A 23,951-nucleotide genomic window follows, 5' to 3' on the forward strand; every position below is an offset into this window, starting at 1 on the left:
AAATCTTCTTGGAGTAGCTTGCATGCTAACAAAGAATTCTTCTTTCAACGTTACTGAGCAGAGAGAAGCAGTCTCTGCGTGTGCAGTTTTTCTTCTTTCTGTTTAAGGGCCACTTTCTTTCTGTGGCAGACTTGCATTTCATAAGGATCTTCTCACCTATCTTCTGACTTCTTCTCCAATACACCTCAGGAGACCAAACTTCACTTAAAAATAAAACAACAGCCTGCGGCTAATTAACAGAGTTCACACAGGGGTGCTGCATTTACAACGAAAAGGAAGCTGGCATGCTTTAATGGCTTTCGTCGCCTTGTAATTTAATGTTTGGACAGGGAATTTTATGAGCCCCTGAAATAACGGTGGCCCAGGTTTTAAAAATAATGTGCAAATGCCATCAGTATTTCATTTGCTCCAATTAGCACTAGTGAGTCGGAGCGCCCAGTAACGAGTAATTCAAACTGCTGATTAAGGCAGTCCAATTATTCTAGAATTATTGCTGTGCATAAACCAAATGCGATTGTTTTGTTTGTTCTTAGATGCACAGCGTTGATTGTTGTAATTCTAAATCACGACTGGACAAGCTATTTCACAGAAAGTGTTTAAATACCCTTCTGCTAGAATCTTTTAATTAGCACTATCAGTGACGTTTCCTTAATTACATTATTATGTGTAACACCAGATATGGCAGAAATACAGAAGGATATATTGAGGTTGTTCCTGTGCAGTGAAATGTAATTTTTTTATTTTGCTAAAGTTTACTTAAAAACTGAAACAGGTTCATTGAAATTCCAGCTGCCGTCCATGTGGTATCGGGACAATTTTCTGTTTAAACCTCCATAATCCTGTGAAGAACAGTCACCGTGGTCCAGTGGTTTAAACATTAATTCTTGCTTCTGCATGGCACTTGGAAGCTCTTCCTGATGGCATTGCATGCAGGAGCGGTGATATTTAAATTCACCTTATCATGTGAATATTATGCCTGCTAGTGTATCCTTGGCAGTGATGCTCATATGCATACCATCGGTGCATCTATGAGGCCAGAGTAGAGTTGTTTTTCTTTGCTAGATTCCACTGGCAGGAACCGTGAGATATTGTAATAACATTATTGGAATGTCTGCCTAGCTAAGTAACAGTGCAATCCTAATGTCAAAATATGTCAGCTGGGACAGGTTAGGCGTTATCTCCCTCCCAGATGAGGTGTCTTTAAGCCAGGAGTATCTATCGCCAGGGCTGGCGGAAGTTAAGTCAGTGAAGAGGGCAAAAAGGGGTGGGGAATGGACAAAGCAGCTCAGGGAGAAGGATAAACAAAGTTATGCAGAACCCTGACTTCCTTAATATACTGGTCCCGTGTAGAGAATTTTGTGTAACACAACAACCCAAATGAGGGTGCAACTGAATTCACTCTGTAGGAGTCAATGGAGCCCTGTTTAGGGAACTTTTTAATGACGGATGTTTTAATGTATTTTTAAACTTTTGTTGGAAACCGCCCAGAGTGGCTGGGGAAACCCAGCCAGATGGGCAGGGTATAAAAATAAATTATTATTATTATTATTGAAGAGTAGGTGCTATTGCAGCCAGGAGTGAAGTGCCGTGGTAACTTCATGCATGGAGACTGCTGCCTGGTTAGGATTGTTTTTCATTCTTTCTTCCAAAGCAGGGCCTTTGAAAAAAATCTTCAAGGTTCTAATGGGTAGCTATGGGGGGGGGGGCTTTCCCCCCCCAAGTAATCTGGTCTCAGGCCATTTAGGGCTTTAAAGGTGTGTTGACTATTACCTGGGACGCAGGTGGCGCTGTGGTCTAAACCACTGAGCCTCTTGGGCTTGCTGGTCAGAAGGTCGGCGGTTCGAATCCGCCGCGACGGGGTGAGCTCCTGTTGCTCTGTCCCAGCTCCTGCCAACCTAGCAGTTCAAAAGCACACCAGTGCAAGTAGATAAATATGTACTGCTGCAGTGGCAAGGTAAACGGCATTTCCATGTGCTCTGGTTTCTGTGGTTTAGTCATTGTTACCGAAATTACGGGGGGGGGGGGCCCACATCTTTAAAGTTGTTAAATGTTACAAATATTATGCATAAATGTATCCTTTTGACTTGACAGCTCAGGGAAGTTACCTAGCTTTAACAGTATAAAATCAACTCCTTTGCCAGTTTCCTCCATTTCAACACTATTTTGCCCTTGGAAAAACGACTCTTTTCCCTGCCACCTCCCACATGCAGGAGGGAGGAGGAACCCAGAACAATGGCGCACAAGGCCTTATATGGACTTTTGAAATTGCCACCCTGTAGATCAAGACCACCCCCAGAAACATCATACATACATCACAGAAGGGTGTAACCTAAGGCCACCCCCCGGAAACATCATACCTACATCACAGAAAAGGCGGTCTAAAACAGAAATTTGAAGGTTGTTTTTCTCCTGTCTGGCAGGTTACTTGATTGGATTGTCTGGGGAGCCTGGCCAGTCTTTTGTAATGATAAATACGTAGTTCCTGGGTCATGTCACAGGCTCACACCCTATTCAAACACAGACATACCCTTAAGACAATGGGGAGTCTTTTCCATTTTCCTTTGACCTTGCAGAGAAAACATTTGGTCAGTTTGGGACAGTTTGGGAGTCAAAATGGTTCCAGGCCGGTCTTCCTGTGCTGATCTATGTACATGCTTGGTTGGTACACTTATGAACATTTAACAAATATCTAAGACTTCAAAATTCCTATCACAACCCAGAAAGCGGTCTGTGGACAAATGCCAGCTCCCTCGGCCTGAAAGCGAAATGAGTGCCACAACCCCATAGTCACCTTTGACTGGACTTAACCATCCAGGGGTCCTTTACCTTTACCTTTTGACTATTACCACAGAACATTTGGTAAACTGGGCTGGTGTTTGAGCCTTTCAGGCCTGTGCCCCACCTAGTCTAGGATCCTGTTCTCATAGAGGCCAGCTAGATGCCTATGAGAAACCTGCAACAAGACCTGAGCCCAACAGTATTCTCTCCTCCTGCAGTTTCCGGCTACTGGCACTCAGACGTGTACTGCCTTTGAGAGTGGAGGTAGAATGTGCCCATCATGGCTGGTAGCCAACAACCTCCACATATTATTTCTAAGTGCATCTGGTAGCTCAGATAGCACCTGACCATACAGAAAGGAAGAAACAGTATTTTTCTGTACAGATGTGAGTGAGGCTGGCTACCAAAACACCAACAAGGGCAACAGTCTAAAGCCCATATGAACTGCTGGAACTTAGAGGACTGTCCCGATCCCATAACCTGCTATGTTGAAGTAGCTGCTCGTGGACTGGACTCCTTCTAGGTTCCAGCCCTGGACATTTAGGGTCTTTGTGCCATTGTAAAGGCCAATCCAAGGTCAAGCACAGTAGCAGCCTTTGGCTTGAGGCAACTCATAGTCTTCCCTTGTCTTTACGTGGCAGAGCTCCGATACCCAATATCCTTCTTCAGATGGGGAAGGAGCAAAGCATGAATGGAGTTGGGGTATGGCCCCTGCTGCGCAATGTGGTCTGAAAGGACAAGGGAGTAGACAAAGACATCTCTGTCCACCTGTCTGGGTTAGAAAGTGCCGTTAGGTATGGCAGCACAGGCAGCTGTGACTGGGCTGCCTGTCTTTAACAGTAATAAATCATTTAAAATTAAGAAACACTGGCACAAGGCATTTGAAGACTGCAATATATAAAAAGGAGTGTATGCTAAAGTGGTAGTACTGCCCTTTCACATTTATTAATTAAGGCAAAATTGAAAAACCCAACTGTTAACCAGTAACAGTAGAACATCAAACACTGCTCCCCTCTAAATTACTTTTTTTTTGTAATGGTTAACCACCTTCTTTGTAGCTCACAGCAGGGGGGGATTTTTTCCCCCTTCCTGAAAGCTGAGATAAAAAGAAAGGAGAAAATTCCTGTCTGCTTTTATCATCCTGTATGTTGATACGGGTTGTTGTTTTTAAAGGTAGGTAAGCAACATAGTTGCTTGGCTTGGCAAAACGGCACTGAGCAGTGCAAGTTAATAAATGAAATGATTTTAATTTTGATACATGCTAATAAGGTTCTGTCAGGTCAGTGTTACCCCTTCTACAAACGAGTGTGAGAAAGGAGGCAAAAGTCTTAAGTTGGTTATGAGCAGTGTTTTATAGTGCAGATCTTTAAACAAAGATACTTCTGGTTAAAGTTTATTTACTATGTTCAGACTTTGAATTAAAGCTATTGGGTGCATTCTAGAGCTTTCATGGGAATTTCACCCTTATTCCTTACACGGTGTGTCAGTGCCATGCATCAAAATGACTAAATATATGATGTGTATGGACTTGTGAAGTACAAATTATACTCGTACAAAAAGACTGCCAAAAGATGAAGAAACACACTTTTGCTATTTCTGAATGGAATTCCTTTTTATGAAGCCCCCTTCACTGACAAACCACCTAAAGTAACCATACCTGACCTTCTCTGAGTAAAAATTTAACCATCAGATCTCATTGGGGCTACTACTGACCCTCCGCAGATAACATTCCACAAACTCTCTCACACTCAGCTGGGAGAAGCTCTTGTTTGTACACAGGTTATAGCACTGCCAGTGAGAGATTCTGGAAGCTATAATGTCTTATTGCTATCATACCAGCCTCTTATTGTTTGTGAGCCAGTTTCACACAGCCAAGCCTCTCTGCTTTGATGGAAAAACATTTTCGTCTTCCTTTAGTCAATGTTGTATACCTGCTACCTCTCCTGTCCGGGGTTACGTGAATTTGTGGCCTTCTGAATATTGGGTTCTTTTTTGGGGGTGGCGGGAGACCTTTCTTGGTGATGGAGGCTTGCAAGATTACCTGCCTGGGTAAATCAAGGAACTAAATGTACTCTGATAACACACATGCATCTTTTTGCGTGAGATGTAGTTCCATATATTGCAGTGGAAACGGCGAACCTGTACTTTTTTGGGCACACGCTTAAAATATTTTTCTTTAGGCAAGCCAATCGAGACACGCAGATGGTGCTGTGTTTTAATCTTTTTACAGCCTCTGTTGATTTTAATAATCCTGAATATTTTTAAACCCTTTAAATTGTTTTTTCATCAAGAATTGTCATGTTTGTTTCATATTATTGTAAATCATTGAGAGTTTCTTTTGTCCACAATCAAGCAGGTACATAAATTTTGTTAAACAAACTGTCAGCTTGAGATAACTCAGTTGGTAGAGCATGAAACTCTTAATTTCAGGGTTCTGGGTTCGAGCCCCAAGTTGTGCAAAAAGATTCCTGCATTGTAGCGGGTTGGACTAGGAATCTCTTCCGATTCTATGAAGTAAAACTCCCAGTTAGATGCATGGTACAGTTCATGTAAAGAGAACTCAACAGTTCTCAACAAAAAGCAAGAATTAATCTGCGAGTTTCATAGTGGAAGCAGACAGATAGACAGATCTCTCTCTGAAGCAAGACCAACTGAGTTCAGTGGGGCTTAGCAAGGACTTTTGCTGCCTGAAGTAAAGGACAAGATGGCTTCCACTCCCCATTCCACACACACAAGCTGACTTCTAGCACTGGCGACAGGATAGCATCTCCCACTGCACCAAACATAACAACCCAGTTTCAAGGATATGAAGTGGCTCTGTGGCAATAGAGGAAAATAGCTGGTGGGCTCAGGAGGAACAGCTGGGAGCTACCATTGCCTGCCCTGTAGCATATGCAGCCTGAAGTGATTGCTTCAGCCTGCCTAATGGCTGGCCCGGCCCAGTGCTGGGGCAAGTTTGGAATAGACAAGTATACCGTAGTTTATACTATGAATAACACAGGGCTCAGTTAAGACACCCCTGCAAAAAAAAGAGGGGGGGAAAGCCTGATCTAATCCAATTTGTGGTCTCCTTTCATTGGTTTCTTGTGGTTTGCCCTTTTGGCTGTTGTCTTGTAAAAGTCTGGTTAAAAAAATATGTCAGAGCTAATCTTCTGGAAAAGAAGGACTAGTAAAGTTGCCAAGTGCAAATAAAGAGAGCGGTGTTGAGCTTTCTCTTGTAAAATTTTCCCCAATAATAAAGTTTTTCTAAGTCTCCTGTCCAGTGCTTCACTTGTACAAAATAAGTAAATGAGATTTAATTTTCAAGTAAATTTAATTAAGGTAAGGGTAATAGGGATATTTGGGACTCTAAACTGAAGCAAATGTAATCTGGCCGTATTAAGAGCCTAATATTTAAGATTTGATGTACACAGCATTTTGAGATACAACAAAAATCATTTGGGCAGCTAAAGAAAGCACTGCCCGAAGCTTAAAATATGCCTTTGGAGAAAGTTTGCAAGACTGATAACTGAATACAAGACAATACAGAATATATGCCTAAAGAGCAATTGTTGTTGTTCATTATATAATATTCTTTTAAACAATTCCATCTCCAAAGCATCTATCAGATAAATTGTAGTTTCCAGACTGAACCATCAGAAAATGTTTGGGTTTGATGGATCTTAGAAAGAAATTAAGATATTTGAAGACGACTATCATGTCTGCTCTCAGTCTCATTTTCTCCGGGCTTAGCATACTCAGTTCCCTCAACTGTTCCCCCCAAGCCTTGGTTTCCAGAGCCTTGATCATCTTGGTTGCCCTCTTCTGCACATGTTCTAGCCTGTCAACATCCTTCTTAAGCCATGGCGCCCAGAAGTGGATGCAGTACAGTGGTACCTCGGGTTACAAACACCTCAGGATACAAACACTTGGGGTTATAGACTCCGCCAACCTGGAAGTACTACCTTGAGTTAAGAACTTTACCTCAGGATGAGAACAGAAATTGTGTGGCGGTGGTGCGGCAGCAGCGGGAGGCCCTATTAGCTAAAGTGGTACCTCAGGTTAAGAACGGTTTCAGGTTAAGAACGGACCTCCGGAATGAGTTAAGTTTGTAACCAGAGGTACCATTGTACTTCAAGTGTGGTTTGATCAAGGCAGAATAGAGTGGTATTGTGACTTTCATTGATGAATGAATGATGGTTTAATATTATTCTTATTCTTATTTGCCCTCCTTGGGCAAATAAGCGTGGGTTACAACAATTTAAAATCCTTTACTACTACTACTACTACTAAATGCAACCACAAAAAGTAGGATGGCTCTGAAAATATACATCTCAGGTGTCAAAAGGCCAGGGTAAAGAGGTGCATCTTCAGCATTTGTTGAAAACTGTATAATGAAGTCTCTGAATGCACCTCTGTGGCAAGAGAGTTCCACAACTTAAGAGCTGCCACAGAGAATGCCCTCTCTTGTGCCACCATCCCCTGAGCTTTTTAAGGCGGCAGAACTACCAGGAGATTACGATCTGAATATGATAAAAAAGCTTGCACTTTTTCACAATAATCAAATTTTATAAATGATGTGAAACTCACATCTGGATTATTGATTGCTCCAGAATCTAGAAGATTCTAGACCTGGGGTACTGATGGCACAAATTGTACAGGGACAAGCAAACTGTGGCACAGGAGCAAAGCGTTATGCCTTGCACTCATTCCTCCCTTGCTCCTGATTGCTACCTGGTGAAGTACATAATATTCTTTTCTCAGATATCACGGCCTTTCTTCTGTCATGGTACCAGAAGTGGCTTACACAGGATTCCTAGGAGGTTACTCAGCCAGGCACTGATCAGAACTAGAGCTGCTTAGTTTCAGTGAGATGGGGGCCGCATGTGCCTTCAGATGACATTCTGGGCATACATATGTAGTGTGCACACATATGTATATAGTGTTCACTGAAGTACTTTTGGCTGTGTACATTTAGAGCACGCTGCTTCACTCAAAGAATCCTGGGAGCTGTCCTCACAGAACTATAATTCCCAGCACCCTTATCAAATTGCAGTTCCCATGATTCTTTGGGGAAGTCACATGCTGTAAATGTATGACATGTGCACAGCCATGGTCTTTTGGATTTGATATGTGGCATACATGACAAAGCGTGTTCTCATAAAAGAGAGAGCACGTGTTGCGGATGGGGCCGAACAAAGCCCCCAGTTAGTGACCAGGCCATTGAGGGCAATGGGCTGGAGCAGATTTGATGATGTTGTTACTGGGGTAAATTTGATGTTGCCAATTTAGGGGTGGGATTAATGGCCTTATATAAGCAGGGTCCACAGCTTTCTCTTTCTCTTTCGCTGTGGACATCGGATCTATCTGCACCGAGTGCCTTCAGCGAGAGTCTGGTTGTATACTCCCGTGATTGTCCTTTTCCCTTTGCCCTTTCTTCTCTTTTCTCCCCCTAATTTCCCCTTCCTTCTGATTTTCTCCTGTTCGTAACCCTCTTCCTTTTTGGGGCAGGAGTGAGTCCCAGCTGTATTGCTCCTGAGGAGGGGGGGGGGGGACGAGGCCTCTGGCCCTGGGTGGCTGACGGCCCGGTTCTCGGCCGAGCCAGAAGGCCCGGGCCAGGTGGGGAACAGCCTCCCTTCCTCCCTCTGCCTCCCTGCAGCTTGGGGGGCCTTCGAAATTTGGCCCTGTCTCAGCCTCACGGCCTCGCCGAGGCCTGGTGGCCTTGCTGGAGCCTGCTCCCTCTGACCTTCCCCCCCCCCATTGGATCTTTGGGCCCGGTGGGCCTGATCCTCGGGCGCGGAGGGCTGTTCGCGCCGGGCAGCAGGCGACCCACTCCCTGCCCGTCGCGCGTGGCCCTGCGGGCGCGGCGGTGCCGCCGCGGCCTGGTCGCCCCGAGGAGGTCCGCTTCCCCGCCTCCTGCCCCCGTGGGACTAGTCGGGCCTCGGAGGCCCTCGCGGGGCCTGGGGCTTTGGTGCGCGGCCGCCGCGAGTGGCGGGCCGCGGTGCGCCGGCCTTGCAGCCTGTGGGGTGTGCGCCTGCGGGCGCCGCGGCGCGGCGCGGCCTGGTCGGCCCGGCTGCGGCCTGTCCGCTCCGCCTGCTGCCCCCGCGGAGCCCTTTTGGCCTTTGAGGCCATCGTTGAGCTCGGGCTCCTGCGCGCGGCGCGCGGCCGCCTCGATCGGCGGGCCGCGCTGCGCCGGGCGTCGCGGCCTGTGGCGCGTGGGCCGGCGGGCGCCGCGGCTCGTCGCGGCTTGGCCGCGGCCTGTACTTTGCCCGCCTGCCCCCCCGGGCCTTGTGGCACCTTCCCGGGCCCTCGTGAGGCCCCGAGTGGTGGACGCGGGGTGCCGTTAGGCCTCCGCGGCCGGTGAGGGTGCGAGCCAGCGGCCCGGGACTGCTGCGCCCGGGTGGGCCCGGCTGGTGGGCCATCCTCCGCCTTTGGGGCCTCTGGGGCGCCAGGGGTGGCAGCCTGGGCCTGAGGTGACTCACCTGGTCCGGGTGGGTTCCCCAGGCTGCCTGCTTCTGCGGGCAAGTCCGGCGGGAGTGCCATTTTGCCTCCCCTAAATTCCAGTATTGGCGCCATCTGGCGGTCAGTCCCTGTAACTGCAGGGTCTGACAAAAAATTGAGTGGCGGCCTCTGGTGGCCGCAAGAGGTATTGCAGGGAATTTTTCTTTTCTAGGTGGCGGCCTCTAGTGGATTCTGTTATATTGCATGGGCCTATTGCCTGATACCTGGTGCCTTTGGATATTCGCCTGGCTGTCTTAAGTGCCGCCACGCCTTGTGAATTGGTGCCGGTCGGGTTGTTCGCTACTACTAACTACCTAATTTAATTGTTTATTTGTTTATTTAATTTTCTTTCTTTATTCTTTTCGTGTCCTTTACCGTTAATTCAACAATAATCTTTTATTTGGTCCTAATTGGTCGATTCTCTATTTATTTTATTTTAACTTAAATTTATTTCTTTATATCAGTAGTAGGGATGGCCCCAAAGAAGGCGACAAAGAAGTCTGGTCCGGCCGGCTCTGCAAAGCGGCCTATAAAAGGCCCGTCTCAGGCCTTACGTTCCCCTGAACCTGGCCAGTCGGTGAAATGCCTTCAATCCATGGTCTCTAGTTTGGCTGGCGACCCGGTAGCTCTGGCAAGGATCGAGTCGGAGCTGGATGGTTTGATGCATCGCCGCTCGACCCCGTCAACTTCTTCTGCCACGCTGGCTTCCCCTGTGGACGCTTCGTTTCCACCGTCATCATCCAGTGGAGATGAGGGAGAGCCACTGCCAGCCAGTGGCTACTTACCTGACGCGCCACAGGCTCGGTCTTCGGTTCCACCTGTGTCGCAGGTTGTAGTGCCACGGGGTCGGGTTTCTTCCCGGGTTGGGGCTAGAAAGAGGGCATCTGCACGGGGTCTTGTTGTGCGGGGTTTACCTGCGCAGCCCACAGTTGTGGGCAGCTCGATCCCTGGTCATTCACAGGTTGTGTCTTTCCAGTCACTTCCAGCTACATGCAGGGCGATGCATCAGAGTCATCGGTCGAGGACAGCCTCCCTCTTCCTCCGAAGACATCTTCAGGTGGTCATCGCCGCCATAAGAGAAGTTCCAGGAGGCGTGCCAAGAGGAGGCGTAGAGACACCTCGTCCTCTTCATCAGGTGCGTCATCCCAGAGTTCTAGTAGTGACGAGGAAGCGCCCCTTAAGTTATACTGGGGTTTCGGGGAAACCTCGGGGCTCCCGAAATGGGTCTGGGAGCGGAGGGCGAATTCCCATAGGGCTAGGTATGGAGCAGTGCAAGACTGCCTTGAAGGGGTCCTGGTACCGGACGTAAAGGTCTCCACCAACTCGGCCAGGGACATCATTCCGGGGGCTCACTTGTCCGCCAAATTGCGTTCCAGGATATTGGACGGCCGCTATGTTGATATATTCAGCCTAGCCCCCCCGTTAGAAGGTCAGGAGCCCCTAGATAAGGGCCTGCCTGTTCCAAAGAAGCGGACGGTCATAGCAAAGGCAGATAGGACTTTTGAGCGATGGTTAGATAGTTACCAGGTTTTTGCTGGAGTCGTGGCTGCGGCTTATCCCAGGAGATCTTTGCATCTTTGGGTGTATCTATCCATAGTCCGTTCCGCCTTCACAATGGCCGGGGAAACTGCTGCGCTAGCTTACGACCAGAATTTTAGGCGTAGGGCGGCAAAGATCCCCACGGCCCGCTGGGATCGGAAGGACTTGGATGTCTGGACCACTTATGTGGCCCCTCGTATTGATAAGAAGGTTCCTGATACCCAGAAATTCAAGGTTGCCCCGGCAAGGTTAGGCCGTAAGCCGTTTTGCTGGGATTTCAATAAGGGCGCTTGTACACGGCAATCCTGTAAATACGCACATGTGTGCGATAAGTGTTCAGGGAACCATTCCGGGTCTGCGTGCCTGGGAGGTCGCCGCCCCTTTCGGAAAGGAGGGGGCTCCCAGCAGCCCCCAAAAGTCGCTGCCCAAGCCCCTGCCGCGGGAACGGGAAAGTAGTATGCTTTCCTCTTTAGCTTATACTCCGGTAAGGCTGCAACCGCTACTATCTTTGTTGAAGTTATACCCTGATGCCAAATCGGCGTCCTACTTGCGTGACGGTTTTTCTTTGGGTTTTAGAATCCCGGTGGTCTCTACCCCGGTTGCCAGGAACCCTGCGAACCAGAAATCGATTAGGGATATGCCAGAGGTGGCACGTAGGAAAATAGGCAAAGAACTAGCTTTACGTCGCATGGCCGGTCCTTTTGCCGTCCCCCCTTTCCCCAATTTGCACATTTCACCTTTGGGTATAGTTCCCAAAAAAGCCCCGGGGGAATTTCGCCTGATTCATAATCTCTCACATCCTAGAGGCACGTCAGTAAATGATGTGATTCCCCCGGAGCTTTGTTCGGTGAAGTACGCTTCTCTTGATCACGCGATCAAGATGATTCGGAAATTCGGGCCGGGCGCCTTACTGGCAAAGTGCGACATTGAATCAGCATTTCGGCTGCTTCCAATTCATCCCGACGATTTTTGGTTGCTGGGATTTCAGTTCGAAGGAAGTTTCTACTTCGATAAGGCTATGCCCATGGGCTGCTCAGTTGCCTGTGCGGCTTTCGAGTGTTTTAGTTCCTTTTTGGAATGGGCCTTGCGTGAAAAGACCGGCCTGAGCGGTGTCACGCATTATCTCGATGATTTTTTGGTCGCCTCGGCGGGCAAGTCTGGGGACTGCGTAGCGTTATTGCAGGCCTTTGCTTCCTTAACGGAAGATCTGGGTGTCCCTTTAGCGGCCGGAAAGACCGAGGGTCCGTCTACGCAGCTGACTTATCTGGGTATCTTGTTAGATACCGTGGCTCAAACCTCCAGCTTGCCGCCTGAAAAAATAATCAATTTGAGAAAGGTCATTAAGGATATGATTCCCTTAAGAAAAGTTTCCCTGCGGCAGCTTCAGTCGTTGCTGGGCCATTTGAATTTCGCTTGCAGGGTGGTCTCCCCGGGGCGACCATTTTGCTCCCGCTTGGCCAGACTTACCTCGGGCTTACAGGCCCCGCATCACAGGGTCCGCCTTCCTTCTCAGGTAAGGGCTGACCTTGCTATTTGGTTGGAATTCTTGGAGGAATTCAATGGGGTGTCCTTGTGGCAGGACACTTTGAACCTCCACAACGACTTCCAGGTGCATTCTGATGCTGCGGGGTCCTTGGGGTTTGGCTTGTACTGGGACGGCAGGTGGTGTGCTGAGCGCTGGCCTCCTGCTTGGCGGGGGCAGGCTATAACTCGAGACCTAACCTTTCTTGAGTTTTTCCCTATTGTAGTGGCAGTGCACCTATGGGTCGAGCAATTCAGGGATCACCGAGTTTGTTTCTGGACCGATAATCAGGCGGTGGTGAATGTACTGGCCAAGCAGTCTTCACGATCTCCTAGGGTATCTGCCCTTCTTCGGGCCTTCGTTTTGCATTGCTTGCGATTTAACATTGTGTTTTCTGCCCGTTTTGTCCCGGGAATTTCTAACGAAATTGCTGATGCTCTGTCCCGTTTTCAGATGGAGCGTTTCAGGTCCCTGGTGCCAGTAGCTCGAGACCGTCCGGAAATTTTCCCGGATCATCTCTGGAACCTTGGCAGAACTTAGTCTTACAGGGAGTAGCTGCATCTGTTGCACCTTCTACCTTGAGGTCCTATAAAAAGGCCTGGTCGGATTTTTTATTATTTAGCGGGCAGTCTGCAGGGGAAGTTACCACCTCCCATTCCACTTCTCAGGTGCTCCGGTATCTGGCACATCTATTCCAGATGCGTCGGGCAGCTAGGACCCTGCGTCTGCACTCTGCAGCAATTTCCTTCTTTAATAAGGCATATTTTAACAAAGATCCGTGTGGGAAGTTTGTAGTGCGTAGGGCCCTGGAGGGATGGGGGCGACTCACTCCTTCCAGGCACATTTCCAGACGGCCCATTACATTTGAATTGCTGGGGCAGATGCGGTCTAAGCTGCGGTGCATCTGTTGGTCTAAATTTGAGGCTCGGCTATTCTCAGCAGCCTTTTCGTTAGCTTTCTTTGGGGCCCTGAGAGTCGGAGAGGTGGTCCTTGAGCCCAAACGGGACGGAGGTTCAAGGGGTTTGCTAATGCAGGATGTTAGTGTGTCTTCAATGGACCTGCAGGTTAATGTCAGGAATTCAAAGACGGACCAGCTAGGCAGGGGCGCTGTTCTTACGCTCCCTGCGACTGGTGAGGGTGGCCCTTGCCCGGTGAAAGACCTTACGAGGTATCTAGCTTTGCGGCCTGGCGGTGAAGGGCCCCTGTTCATTCATGAAAATGGCCGCCCGCTGGTAAGACACCAGTTTACTAGCGTGCTGCGTAAAGCTGTGGCGGCTTGCGGCCTTCCGGCTTCTGAGTTTGCCCCTCACTCATTTAGGATTGGAGCTGCTACAACTGCCGCCCATTGGGGTTTGTCAGTAAAGAGGATAAAGGACCTAGGTCGGTGGAGATCGGATGCATTCAAAGCCTACGTGCGGAAATAATGTGTTGTTGTACTTACATGTGTGTGTTTTAACCCTAGGTCGGGCTGCTATCCGTATCTGGATAGTAGGGCACAGTATTGTGCACTGGGCTGCGGACAGAGCTCGCCAGTCCGGACTGGGTGATGGCCTGGGATTCCCGCAGCACGTACATGTGTCCTGGATCTCCAGAAGGGGGATGCTGTGGAGGGAATTCTTACCTCTCATGCGAAGGCGTGTCCTCCAGTGTGGCCCTCCTTCAGCGATCGTGGTGCAGCTCGGGGAGAACGATATGGTTTCCTCTTCCTGCTACGGGCTGCGTGCTGCCATAGTATGGGACCTTGGAGAGCTGGCGGCACTGGTGCCGACAACTAAGTTATTTTGGTCACAGCTACTGCAACGCCGCGTTTGGCGAGGTAGTCCTTGCCCAGCTGCCACCGAACGTGTAAGGAAGCGGATTAATTCTGCGGCAAGCAAGCTGGTGGTGAATCTGGGCGGGTCTGTGATCCCTCACCCTCTTATTTCATTCAAGGCGATCGAATTTTATAGGGATGACGGGGTTCATCTCTCGCCAGTTGGGAATGATGTGTGGTTGGATGCTGTGGTGTCCAGGCTGAGGGTGTGGCTTAATTTGTGAGTGGTTGGCGGCGAGCGTAAGGGCTCGAATGGCGGTTAGGCATTGGTTAAAATTGGTTGGTGGAGGGGTATGGATTGGCTGTGCCTGCCCCTCCAATGCTGCTGCTGACGGGTATTCCGTTAAAGGAATTCTGAAGCTTACCATCCCGTTCGTCCAAACCCTGACGGCAGGGTGCGGGCCGCGTAAGCTTCAAGGAACATGCGCGGAGTAGATGAGGGCCTGTGACGCAGCTCCAGCTGACTCTGACCATGTTTCCTCCGGGACTGACTAGGGAGTCAGTGCTGTCCCCCCCCCAAGGCGGGAGGGGGGGGACAGGTAGTCATAACCAATGCCTAAGCAACCACTCTCAATTTGTATGAAAATAAAGTTGTGGCCAAAATTATGCCAAAAACCTTAAACAAAATTACGTGTGATGTCTGAGTTATTGGGGTAGGGGTTTTGTGGGACCTCAGCACGCAAAGCGTGTTCTCATAAAAGAGAGAGCACGTGTTGCGGATGGGGCCGAACAAAGCCCCCAGTTAGTGACCAGGCCATTGAGGGCAATGGGCTGGAGCAGATTTGATGATGTTGTTACTGGGGTAAATTTGATGTTGCCAATTTAGGGGTGGGATTAATGGCCTTATATAAGCAGGGTCCACAGCTTTCTCTTTCTCTTTCGCTGTGGACATCGGATCTCCCGCCCGCCCTCCCTTGAAGGGGCTTGCGCCTTGACCTTGCTCTGCCTGTCATGGGGTCGTTCGCATTGGTGCGGGGGCCCAGTAGGAATTTGTCCAATTGGCTGATTAGTGCGTGCCTTTTGGGTTTTGCCTACTGCTTAGCAAATCGTCACAACTTGTAAGGTTGGCGGTTAGGCATTGGTTAAAATTGGTTGGTGGAGGGGTATGGATTGGCTGTGCCTGCCCCTCCAATGCTGCTGCTGACGGGTATTCCGTTAAAGGAATTCTGAAGCTTACCATCCCGTTCGTCCAAACCCTGACGGCAGGGTGCGGGCCGCGTAAGCTTCAAGGAACATGCGCGGAGTAGATGAGGGCCTGTGACGCAGCTCCAGCTGACTCTGACCATGTTTCCTCCGGGACTGACTAGGGAGTCAGTGCTGTCCCCCCCCCAAGGCGGGAGGGGGGGACAGGTAGTCATAACCAATGCCTAAGCAACCACTCTCAATTTGTATGAAAATAAAGTTGTGGCCAAAATTATGCCAAAAACCTTAAACAAAATTACGTGTGATGTCTGAGTTATTGGGGTAGGGGTTTTGTGGGACCTCAGCACGCAATAAGGCCGGCGATCATTGCTGGAGATCCCTGAAGGACAAATTGACGATTAGAAGAAGCAGTGCTTTTTTTCTGGGGAGAAGCAGGGGCACGCATACCCCTAAACATTTTGTGAATCTAACAGGAGAAGAACCTAAAAAATATATATATATTATTTTCTAGCACAGTGAATCGTCAGTTCTGTTGAACAGCACAGTGAACTGTCAGTTCTGTTGCTACCCCCCCCCCCGATGGCGGCCTCATTTCCTGTCATGGTGTTTCCTGAGTCTCAGATGGAAGCGAACATTTAATGTGTGAAGTAGGAGTTGGAATCTAGCACAGTGATAGTTGTTACCACCTCCAATGGCGGCTTCATTTCCTTTCCTGGTGATTTTCGTGAGTCAAAATGAGAGTACCCCTAGAAAAAAAAAGCACTGATTAGAAGTATCATATAACTAAAGAAGTGATAAACTGAAAAAAGGAGGAGAGGGAAGGAGAGGCGAGAAGTGAGGGAGACCCCTTAATATGTTTGCTTCTTTTAGTAGCATTAGCAGGTCATTCATCTTGTTCCAAGGTTTGTATGAGAATTACACTTCAATCCTACGCATGTCTTCTTGGAAATAAGTCCTGAATGGAATTCCTGGGTAAGTGTGAATATGATAGCCTATTATCCTTGTGGCCTGTTTATTTTTTTACTAAACCAAAGATACTCAGGAGACACATGTAACCATCTCTGTTCTCTCTCTCTCTCTCTCTCTCTCTCTCTCTCTCTTTCTTTCAAGAGGAATTGTGGAAAGCTGTAATCAGAAGTGGGCCGCTGAATAAAATAGAAATTAACAATACACCCATCAAAAAACTATTGCATGTATCTCCCATGCAATGCCTAGCTTGGCCCCATGCATTGGCTATCATCCATCAAAGCAATCAGTGAAAAGCAATGATCTCGCCATCTTCTTTGGCGTTCAGTCTGCAGCAAATGGTACATGGCACCTTTCTGTGGGGTGGTGCTGAAGACTCATCAAGACATGAACGCTTAATGGAACACCTGCTCTCAGGTGGCACTATGAACATTTTTCAATACCTGAGCCATGCCAGTGCTTAGAAATCTTCAGAGGTTTCTATCTGTTTAGTAACAAGAGTAAGAGTAGTCATAATCCACAGACCCGTTCTTCCACGGATGGCAGTTGTGAACAGTTAGGAACCCAAGCCGCCTCTGGAACCCCAAGAGCAGCGAGGGATCCTCCAACTGCCAACCTACGCCCTCGGGAATCTCCCCTGCAGGCCCACCAGGTACCCAAGAGGAACTTTGTCTGCCAATCCATCATGTGCCCTCTCTTGCCATTTCTGCACCGATGGCAGGCAGGCTGCCCTCTTGCCCCTCTCTGTCCTGCTCAAGCCATTTCCCACCTGCCACGGTTTGCCTAGTAAAAGGAAAAGGGGCAGGGCTGGATTTAGGTTTGATGAGGCCCTAAGCTACTGAAGGTAACGGGGTCCTTTATATGTCCAGCTGTCCTTTGTCAACAACAAATTGTCACTGTTTTTTGTGTGTTGAATATATCCTGTATGGTATATAGTGAAAAGCAAAGCTACAGGGAACCAGGCAGAGGGTCTTCTCGGTAGTGACGCCCGCCCTGTAGAACGCCCTCCCATCAGATGTCAAAGAGATAAACAACTACCTGACATTCAGAAGACATCTGAAGGCTTCAGGGAAGTTTTTAATGTGTGACATTTTAATGTATTTTTAATCTTTGTTGGAAGCAGCCTAGAGTGGCTGGAGAAACCCAGCCAGATGGGAGGGGTACAAATAATAAATTATTATTATTATTATTATGGATCTAATAGGTATCTAAAGCCATTTGCCTATAACAAAATATGTATTTTATCAAAGTAATTGTTAAACTGAAATACAATTAAGAAGAAATATATTAATAGTGAAATTTTGGGGGGCCCTCTAGAGAGTGGGGCCCTAAGCTATAGCCTGTTTAGCTTATACGTAAATCCGGCACTGAAAAGGGGAAGAATAATAGTTTTTCTCCCTACCACCCACGGGGGGGGGTGTCCCTGAGGCGCCCCTCTCCCTTGCCGGCGCCCCTGAAAGCTGCAAGGCTGCGGAGTCTCTGCAGTTTCCTTTCCTTGCATTGAGTGCAGCTATGTGCGTTGCTACGGAAACTGCAGGGTTGGGGAAATAATAATAATAATAGCATTCTCCTCCAACTCCTCCTCCTCCTCCTCCCCCGGGAGCCGAAGTTCCCGCAGCAGCAGCAGCAGCAGCAGCAGCAACCCGCCAGAATAGCCTCCCTGCTCCTCTCTCTTACCTTTGGGAGACCCAGCCCGGAGAGAGAATGAGGCAGGTAATTCTGCGGTAGCGACAGCCGCCGCCGCCAGCCTGCAGTTCTTTGGTAAAGCTCATGGTGCTGGCAGCTGAGCCGCTGCTGGGTGGAGAGGGAGAGAGAGAGACGGGCTGCCCTATATCCAGAGTGAAAAGAAGAATTTGGACTTTGCTGTGTGCACAGGTGCTCTTCCCCTTTCTCCTGCTCTGTTATTCTCTACGGGGGACCAAAACAAAAAATGCTGCCTAGTTTGTGCTGCGTCGTTGTCCCCTTTCCCCCGCTTCCCCCTGATTTGCGTGTTCACACGTGATACTAACAGCGGCTCCCCCCCCCCGACACGGTCGTGTGAATTACTTTGTTTCGTTTGTTTTTAAAGTGTTTTTGTTTAAATCGGCCTCTTTTCCCTTCGTGGGTTAAGCCTGACGCTCGTGCACGCCAAAGAGCAGCCACAGGTTTGTTTTGTCTTTTAGAGCTTTTAGTGTTGCGCGGACGGGGACACTGTGGAGAAAAGCTGCAACTGGGCACCCGGGTTTCCTGAAGGGAAATGCCAAGAAGAAAGAAGAAGTCGGGGAGGGGAGGGGGATTGGATCTGCCCAAAGCCATTTGCAAAAGCAGGACAGGCATTTCTTGTCCACTTCCACCCTGGCAAGAGGGCTGTGCTGGTCCAGGCATCTTGAAGGCTTGATATTTCCTCAGCAGAAGCTGAAAATGGGGGTGTTTGATACGAAGGGCCCTCAGAGGGGTTTAATGCACTGATCTCTCTCCCTGCCTTGAGCCAAATCATGCCTTCTAAAAGCAGCTGAGACAGACATCAGGAAATATCAGAGGATGGGCTCTCTTGCCCTTTGATCCCATGGTTTAAAGTCAATTTAAACCAGAACTCACCTGCCAGCATCCAAGCTCCAGGATCATATGAAGTGGTCATATGATCAACATGCTCCTGAGGATATGCAGAGTGCTTTCACTTCATCACAGAGCAACCACAGTCAGACCGCCCCCCCCCCACCAAGCCTCGGATGTGGCTTCTTCTTGACAAGGTTGAGCCCTGAGACCTCTTGTTGTAGAAGTTAATCTCTGGGGTATATCTTATCAAGGTTGCAGTAAGAGTGTGTCTGGTAAATTACGGGGTAAGCATGTGGATCAATTAAATATGACACTGGTGGGGCTGCAGCTATGTCTTCATTTGCAGTAGGATGTGGCAGTGAGAGACAGCATCCTGAGGGGAGTGAAGAATGAACTGTTTTCTCTTCAGACTGCATATGGAGGAATGACAATTTTTAATGCTTCACTATGTAAAAAAAAAAGGGGGGGGGGAAATGCCTCCCTGCAAGTAGAAAACTAGTTAAGCAAAAACCTTTCTTCCCTGATGTGCTTATTTTCTGCTTGCAAGGATTTTCAACATGGGTTGCTTTACCTGCTGTCTGAAATGGTACAGTCCACTCTAACATCTTGCTCCTCTGTCATTCTGTTCTGCTGCGTCTGTGGTAGAAGGGAGATCTAAAATCATGCAACTGCAAAAAGACCAATTCAGCAATAAAGTTCTTTTGTGTCTCACAGCTCTGTTTTCTCTTTCCCCCCGCCACCCCATTTCTTGTTCTACTGAACATATTTCTGTTAGGATGTTATCGGAATTCAGCCAGGAAAAGTCCCACTATTCCCAGTTCCTGCCCACTATCTCTGGGCCCAATAAAATACTGCCAGCTGAAAGCTTTTATTTCCCCCCTAATACCTGATGATAATGTCCTCCTCCTCTCCATTTTTGCATGCCACCTGTTGCTGAGCTGCTGAGCTTTGGCTACTTTGGAGACTTGTGGTCCACCTTATGGTTGATTTTGAGGATGAAGAAGCTGGCATAGAAGAATGGAGAAAAGCAAGGGGAGTGAAAACTCCTGGAGAAAAACAACAACATGTTGCCTAGTTCCAGTGACTACAAAGCTGGATGCTGGGACTACAAAGTTGGGAAAAGGGGGGAGGGGGTTCTTTATTCTGCTCAGTCACTGTTTCTGCTTTACGCTTGTAGACTGAGTATATAGGATAAGAAACTCCTGATGGCATTACCATTCTCCGGAGAGTGGCGAGAACTGGTTGCCTAGCGCAAGTTGCTCTTTAAACTGCATTGAAATTGACACCTTAGGGAGGCACTAAGAGCATCTCTGGTACTTTTAGGCAGAGAGATACCATTGGTGGTGCTCCCAGTGTGCCCGTCTTGGTTGACTGTGTGTGTACACATGCAGTACGCGTACTGCAAAAAGGGATTTTAACAGGTCTGCAGGAGAGAGAGGCGGTAGGGAGAATAAAGCCTGTTCCTTGCTGAACCTACAGGTGTGCAGGCCAAAGGCTCCGTTCAAAGGAGGAATTGGAAGACGTGGGTCGAAGCAGGGCCATGAGCAGTCCCAGTGCCAAGCCAACATGCCTGTCGCAGCCGGTGGTGAAGAGCGTGATGGTGTATCGCAACGGAGATCCGTTCTTCCCAGGGCGCCGAGTGATCATCCACGAGAAGAAGGTGTCCAGCTTTGATGTCTTCCTAAAAGAAGTGACCGGTGGGGTGAATGCTCCCTTTGGGGCTGTGCGGAATATCTACACCCCCCGCGGTGGCCACCGCGTCAGACAGCTAGATGAGATTCAAAGCGGAGAGCACTATGTTGCCGGTGGCAGGGAGGCCTTCAAAAAACTCAAGTGAGTACAGTGGTACCTCGGGTTACAGACACTTCAGGTTACAGATGCTTCAGGTTACACACTCCACTAACCTAGAAATAGTACCTCTGGTTAAGAACTTTGCTTCAGGATGAGAACAGAAATCGTGCTCCGGCGGCGCGGTGGCAGCAGGAGGCCCCATTAGCTAAAGTGGTACCTCAGGTTAAGAACAGTTTCAGGTTAAGAACGGACCTCCAGAATGAATTAAGTTCTTAACCTGAGGTACCATTGTAAAAGCAAACCAAAATGGCATGGAAACTTTAACTTTATGTGATCTTTTTAAAGGCACCATCAAGGTGCCTCAAAAATTATTGACACGTCACCCCATTTTGTCCAAGACGATTCATTGTCAACATAAGCACGTTTTGCAGCTTGAAAGGTCTTTCTGTTTCATCTGCCTAGTCCCCTTATCCCCTGTGCACATTTCCTGCAAGGTGCTTCTATCATTTCAACATGAAATCTTTGTCCCTGAGGAGAAAAAAACAACAACAATTGACAGAAAAAGCTTCAGTTGTTCAAACATTATTAACTTCATCAATGGACACATGAGGCTATTTTGTGGTATTTGGTAATCGTATCTGACATTTCTGTGTCTCGGGTTCTGTGTGTGCTTTGGTTCTGTTCCAGTAAATGTGGAATGCAGAGAAATACAACCTAGTCCTGGGCATGCTCAGACGTAAGTCCTGCTTTGTTTTATAGGGCCTTCTCCCAGGTAAGCGTGTATAGGATTGCAGCCTTAATGGTTATGTTAATGAAGCACAGGTAGTCTCTACTGAAATAATAAAACTTTGGAATATTCTTGGGTAAATGCTGGTAAAGGAATCATTGGAGATATTTTTGTCACTCAGTGCTCTGCCTTTTAGCATCGAGCCCCACATTTGCAGCTGCATAAGCTTAGAACAAATGGCTAAATATACAACTAATTTGTGTGGCAGAATGAAGCATTTTAGCCATAGAATCGTGGAATTGTAGAGTTGGAAGGGACACAGCTTGTGTTATTTTTCAGCAATAAAGAAGAATGAGTTTTCTGGCCAGTGTAAACTGAAGTGGGATCTGTCGACTAGATTTTCTTAAAAGTTGTAATTAAGGACATTGTATATAATTGTTTTAAAAGTCATTTTTATGTGAAGATAAATATATGTAGGACGCAGAGTGTGTGTCAGTGCTTTGTAGATGTACAAAGAGCTGCACCCCCAGATGTACAGAGCTGTTCCTTTTCTTAGGCACAGTAGAAGTCAGGAACACTGGGTGGATTTACCCACAGAGAAAAAACGTTATAAATAAGTCAGAAATTAGATCGTTATAGCAAAATAAAAAACCCCTATGGAAAAATGCGCCTATAAATTTCCTGCTCTCTGGCACCATCTGGTGTTGCATGATTATAGCACATTCAAATGGTTGTTTCTTTACTAATGTAGCTGAGCCCTTAGCAACTTTTGAAATTCCAGGAATTCAGTGAGACAGTTTAAAAAAAGCTTTGCATAAAATTGTATCCATTTCCCATTTGTCTTTAGCTGCTGGCAGGGCATATCAATTAGTTACTAGGCAATGCCATTTTTAAATACAGAGTCCTTTCATGAAACCAAAAAGGGACGCGGGGGGCGCTGTGGTCTAAGCCACAGAGCCTAGGGCTTGCCGATCAGAAGGTTGACGGTTCGAATCCCCACGACCGGGTGAGCTCCCGTTGTTCGGTCCCAGCTCCTGCCAACCTAGCAGTTCGAAAGCACGTCAAAGTGCAAGTAGATAAATAGTTACCGCTCTGGCGGGAAGGTAAACAGCATTCCCGTGCGCTGCTCTGGTTTCGCCAGAAGCGGCTTAGTCATGCTGGCAACATGACCTGAAAAAAACTGTCTGTGGACAAACATCAGCTCCCTCGGCCAGTAAAGCGAGATGAGTGCCACAACCCCAGAGTCGTTTGCAACTGGACTTAACTTTCAGGGGTCCTTTACCTTTACCATTTTATCATGAAACCATGCCTATCAAAACGTAAGAATTCCAACCAATCTTTTCTGTGCCGTCATTGCAGCCCTTAGACTATAGAATTCCTTAATTTTGGGCAGGCTTCCTCAACCTCAGCCCTCCAGATGTTTTTGGCCTACAACTCCCATGACCCCTAGCTAGCAGGACCAGTGGTCAGGGATGATGGGAATTGTAGTCTCAAAACATCTGGAGGGCCAAGGTTGAGGAAGCCTGATTTAGGGTACAGGTAATCCCATCTCTCTGTGTTACTGTGCCCTGTTCCTCTTTACTAAAATAATGTAGAACTTGCACCATGGTTCAGTTATTGTGAGCAGTGCCTGCTAGGGTCTCTTGGTTTTTCAGCTTCTTGATTTCTCATTTTCTTTACTATTATTAGCAAAACATTCTAATTTGCTCAGGCACAGATAGTAAAGGGTTTCCTCCCTGTCTGCTGATGAACACTATTGGGATTTAAAGGCAGTTTATACTATCTGCGCTGCAAACGTATAGCATGCTTACTTTCTCAGGAATAACCCCATTAAACTCAGTTGGACTTACTTGGAGTAGATGTGTATATGGTTGCACTTTGAATGTTTTTGTTTAATAAATATGCCTCACATATGAATCATTCCCCCCATCTTGCACTCATCTAACCACTATCAGATTGTGGGTCTTTTTGAAGCCAAAGTAGCATCACCCATGCACAAAAAGGAGATACTCAGCAGGCCTGGGGCGTTCCCAAGATTGGCAGATGTAAATGCACTCTCTCTGTGTGTATTTGTATATTTGGTGGAGACCACCAAACAGTCCAACAAGGACTGTGCATGCTTGGTGGACGTGAAATGCCGACAGCCTAGGGTGGAGGGAGGTGAGATGGAATGGAGTTTCCTGTAAAAGGGTATGGCTCTCTGGCTGGAACCCTGAACATGAAGGCATGCTCTGCACCACTGTAGGTGGCACTTGTACATAACTATATTCCTTTTGTTGATTTGCAGCTACTTGGACATTGGAGAACTGAAGAAAAGGCCTATGGAAATAAGTAATGAGGTAAAGTAATTTATACATTAAAACAAACTAGGATCAGTCTGTATTATACTTGAGTCTAGGGAAATGAAAACAAAGCAAAGTTTTATTGAATCAGCTACAATCCTGAAATCACTTACCGGGTGGGTGGGTGTGTATATCATTGAACGCAGTGGTGCTTGCTTTTGAGTAGACACTGCAAGAGCCACCCTAACAGCTTGAGAGAGACAGACAGCTCCACTCACTTAAAACTTTTAACACAACTGCTCTAGATCTTTGCCCCAGACTTCCACTTGGTTTCTCTTAAAGAGGCAGTAACTTCTTAATGATCTGATGAAGTGG

General features: G+C 47.8%; 2 protein-coding genes across 6 annotated transcripts in view; one reads left to right on the forward strand and one right to left on the reverse strand.

Annotated features, from left to right (window-relative positions):
* NRSN1 (neurensin 1) overlaps positions 1 to 23,951 on the reverse strand; it is a 133,320-nt gene that overhangs the window by 41,830 nt on the left and 67,539 nt on the right. The window lies entirely within an intron of this gene.
* DCDC2 (doublecortin domain containing 2) overlaps positions 16,070 to 23,951 on the forward strand; it is a 49,832-nt gene continuing 41,950 nt past the window's right edge. The window contains exons 1-3 of one of the 5 annotated variants that reach the window (XM_081014235.1): positions 16,070 to 16,893; positions 20,256 to 20,609; positions 23,582 to 23,633. In XM_081014235.1, the coding sequence (XP_080870361.1) occupies positions 20,317 to 20,609; positions 23,582 to 23,633 (345 nt within the window). In that variant the 5' untranslated portion in view covers positions 16,070 to 16,893; positions 20,256 to 20,316. The other 4 variants (XM_081014238.1, XM_081014234.1, XM_081014237.1 and 1 more) reach the window with 4 other exon arrangements.

This window comes from Podarcis pityusensis (assembly GCF_964106645.2).
Source record: "Podarcis pityusensis genome assembly, chromosome: 7".
Lineage (NCBI taxonomy): Eukaryota > Metazoa > Chordata > Lepidosauria > Squamata > Lacertidae > Podarcis > Podarcis pityusensis.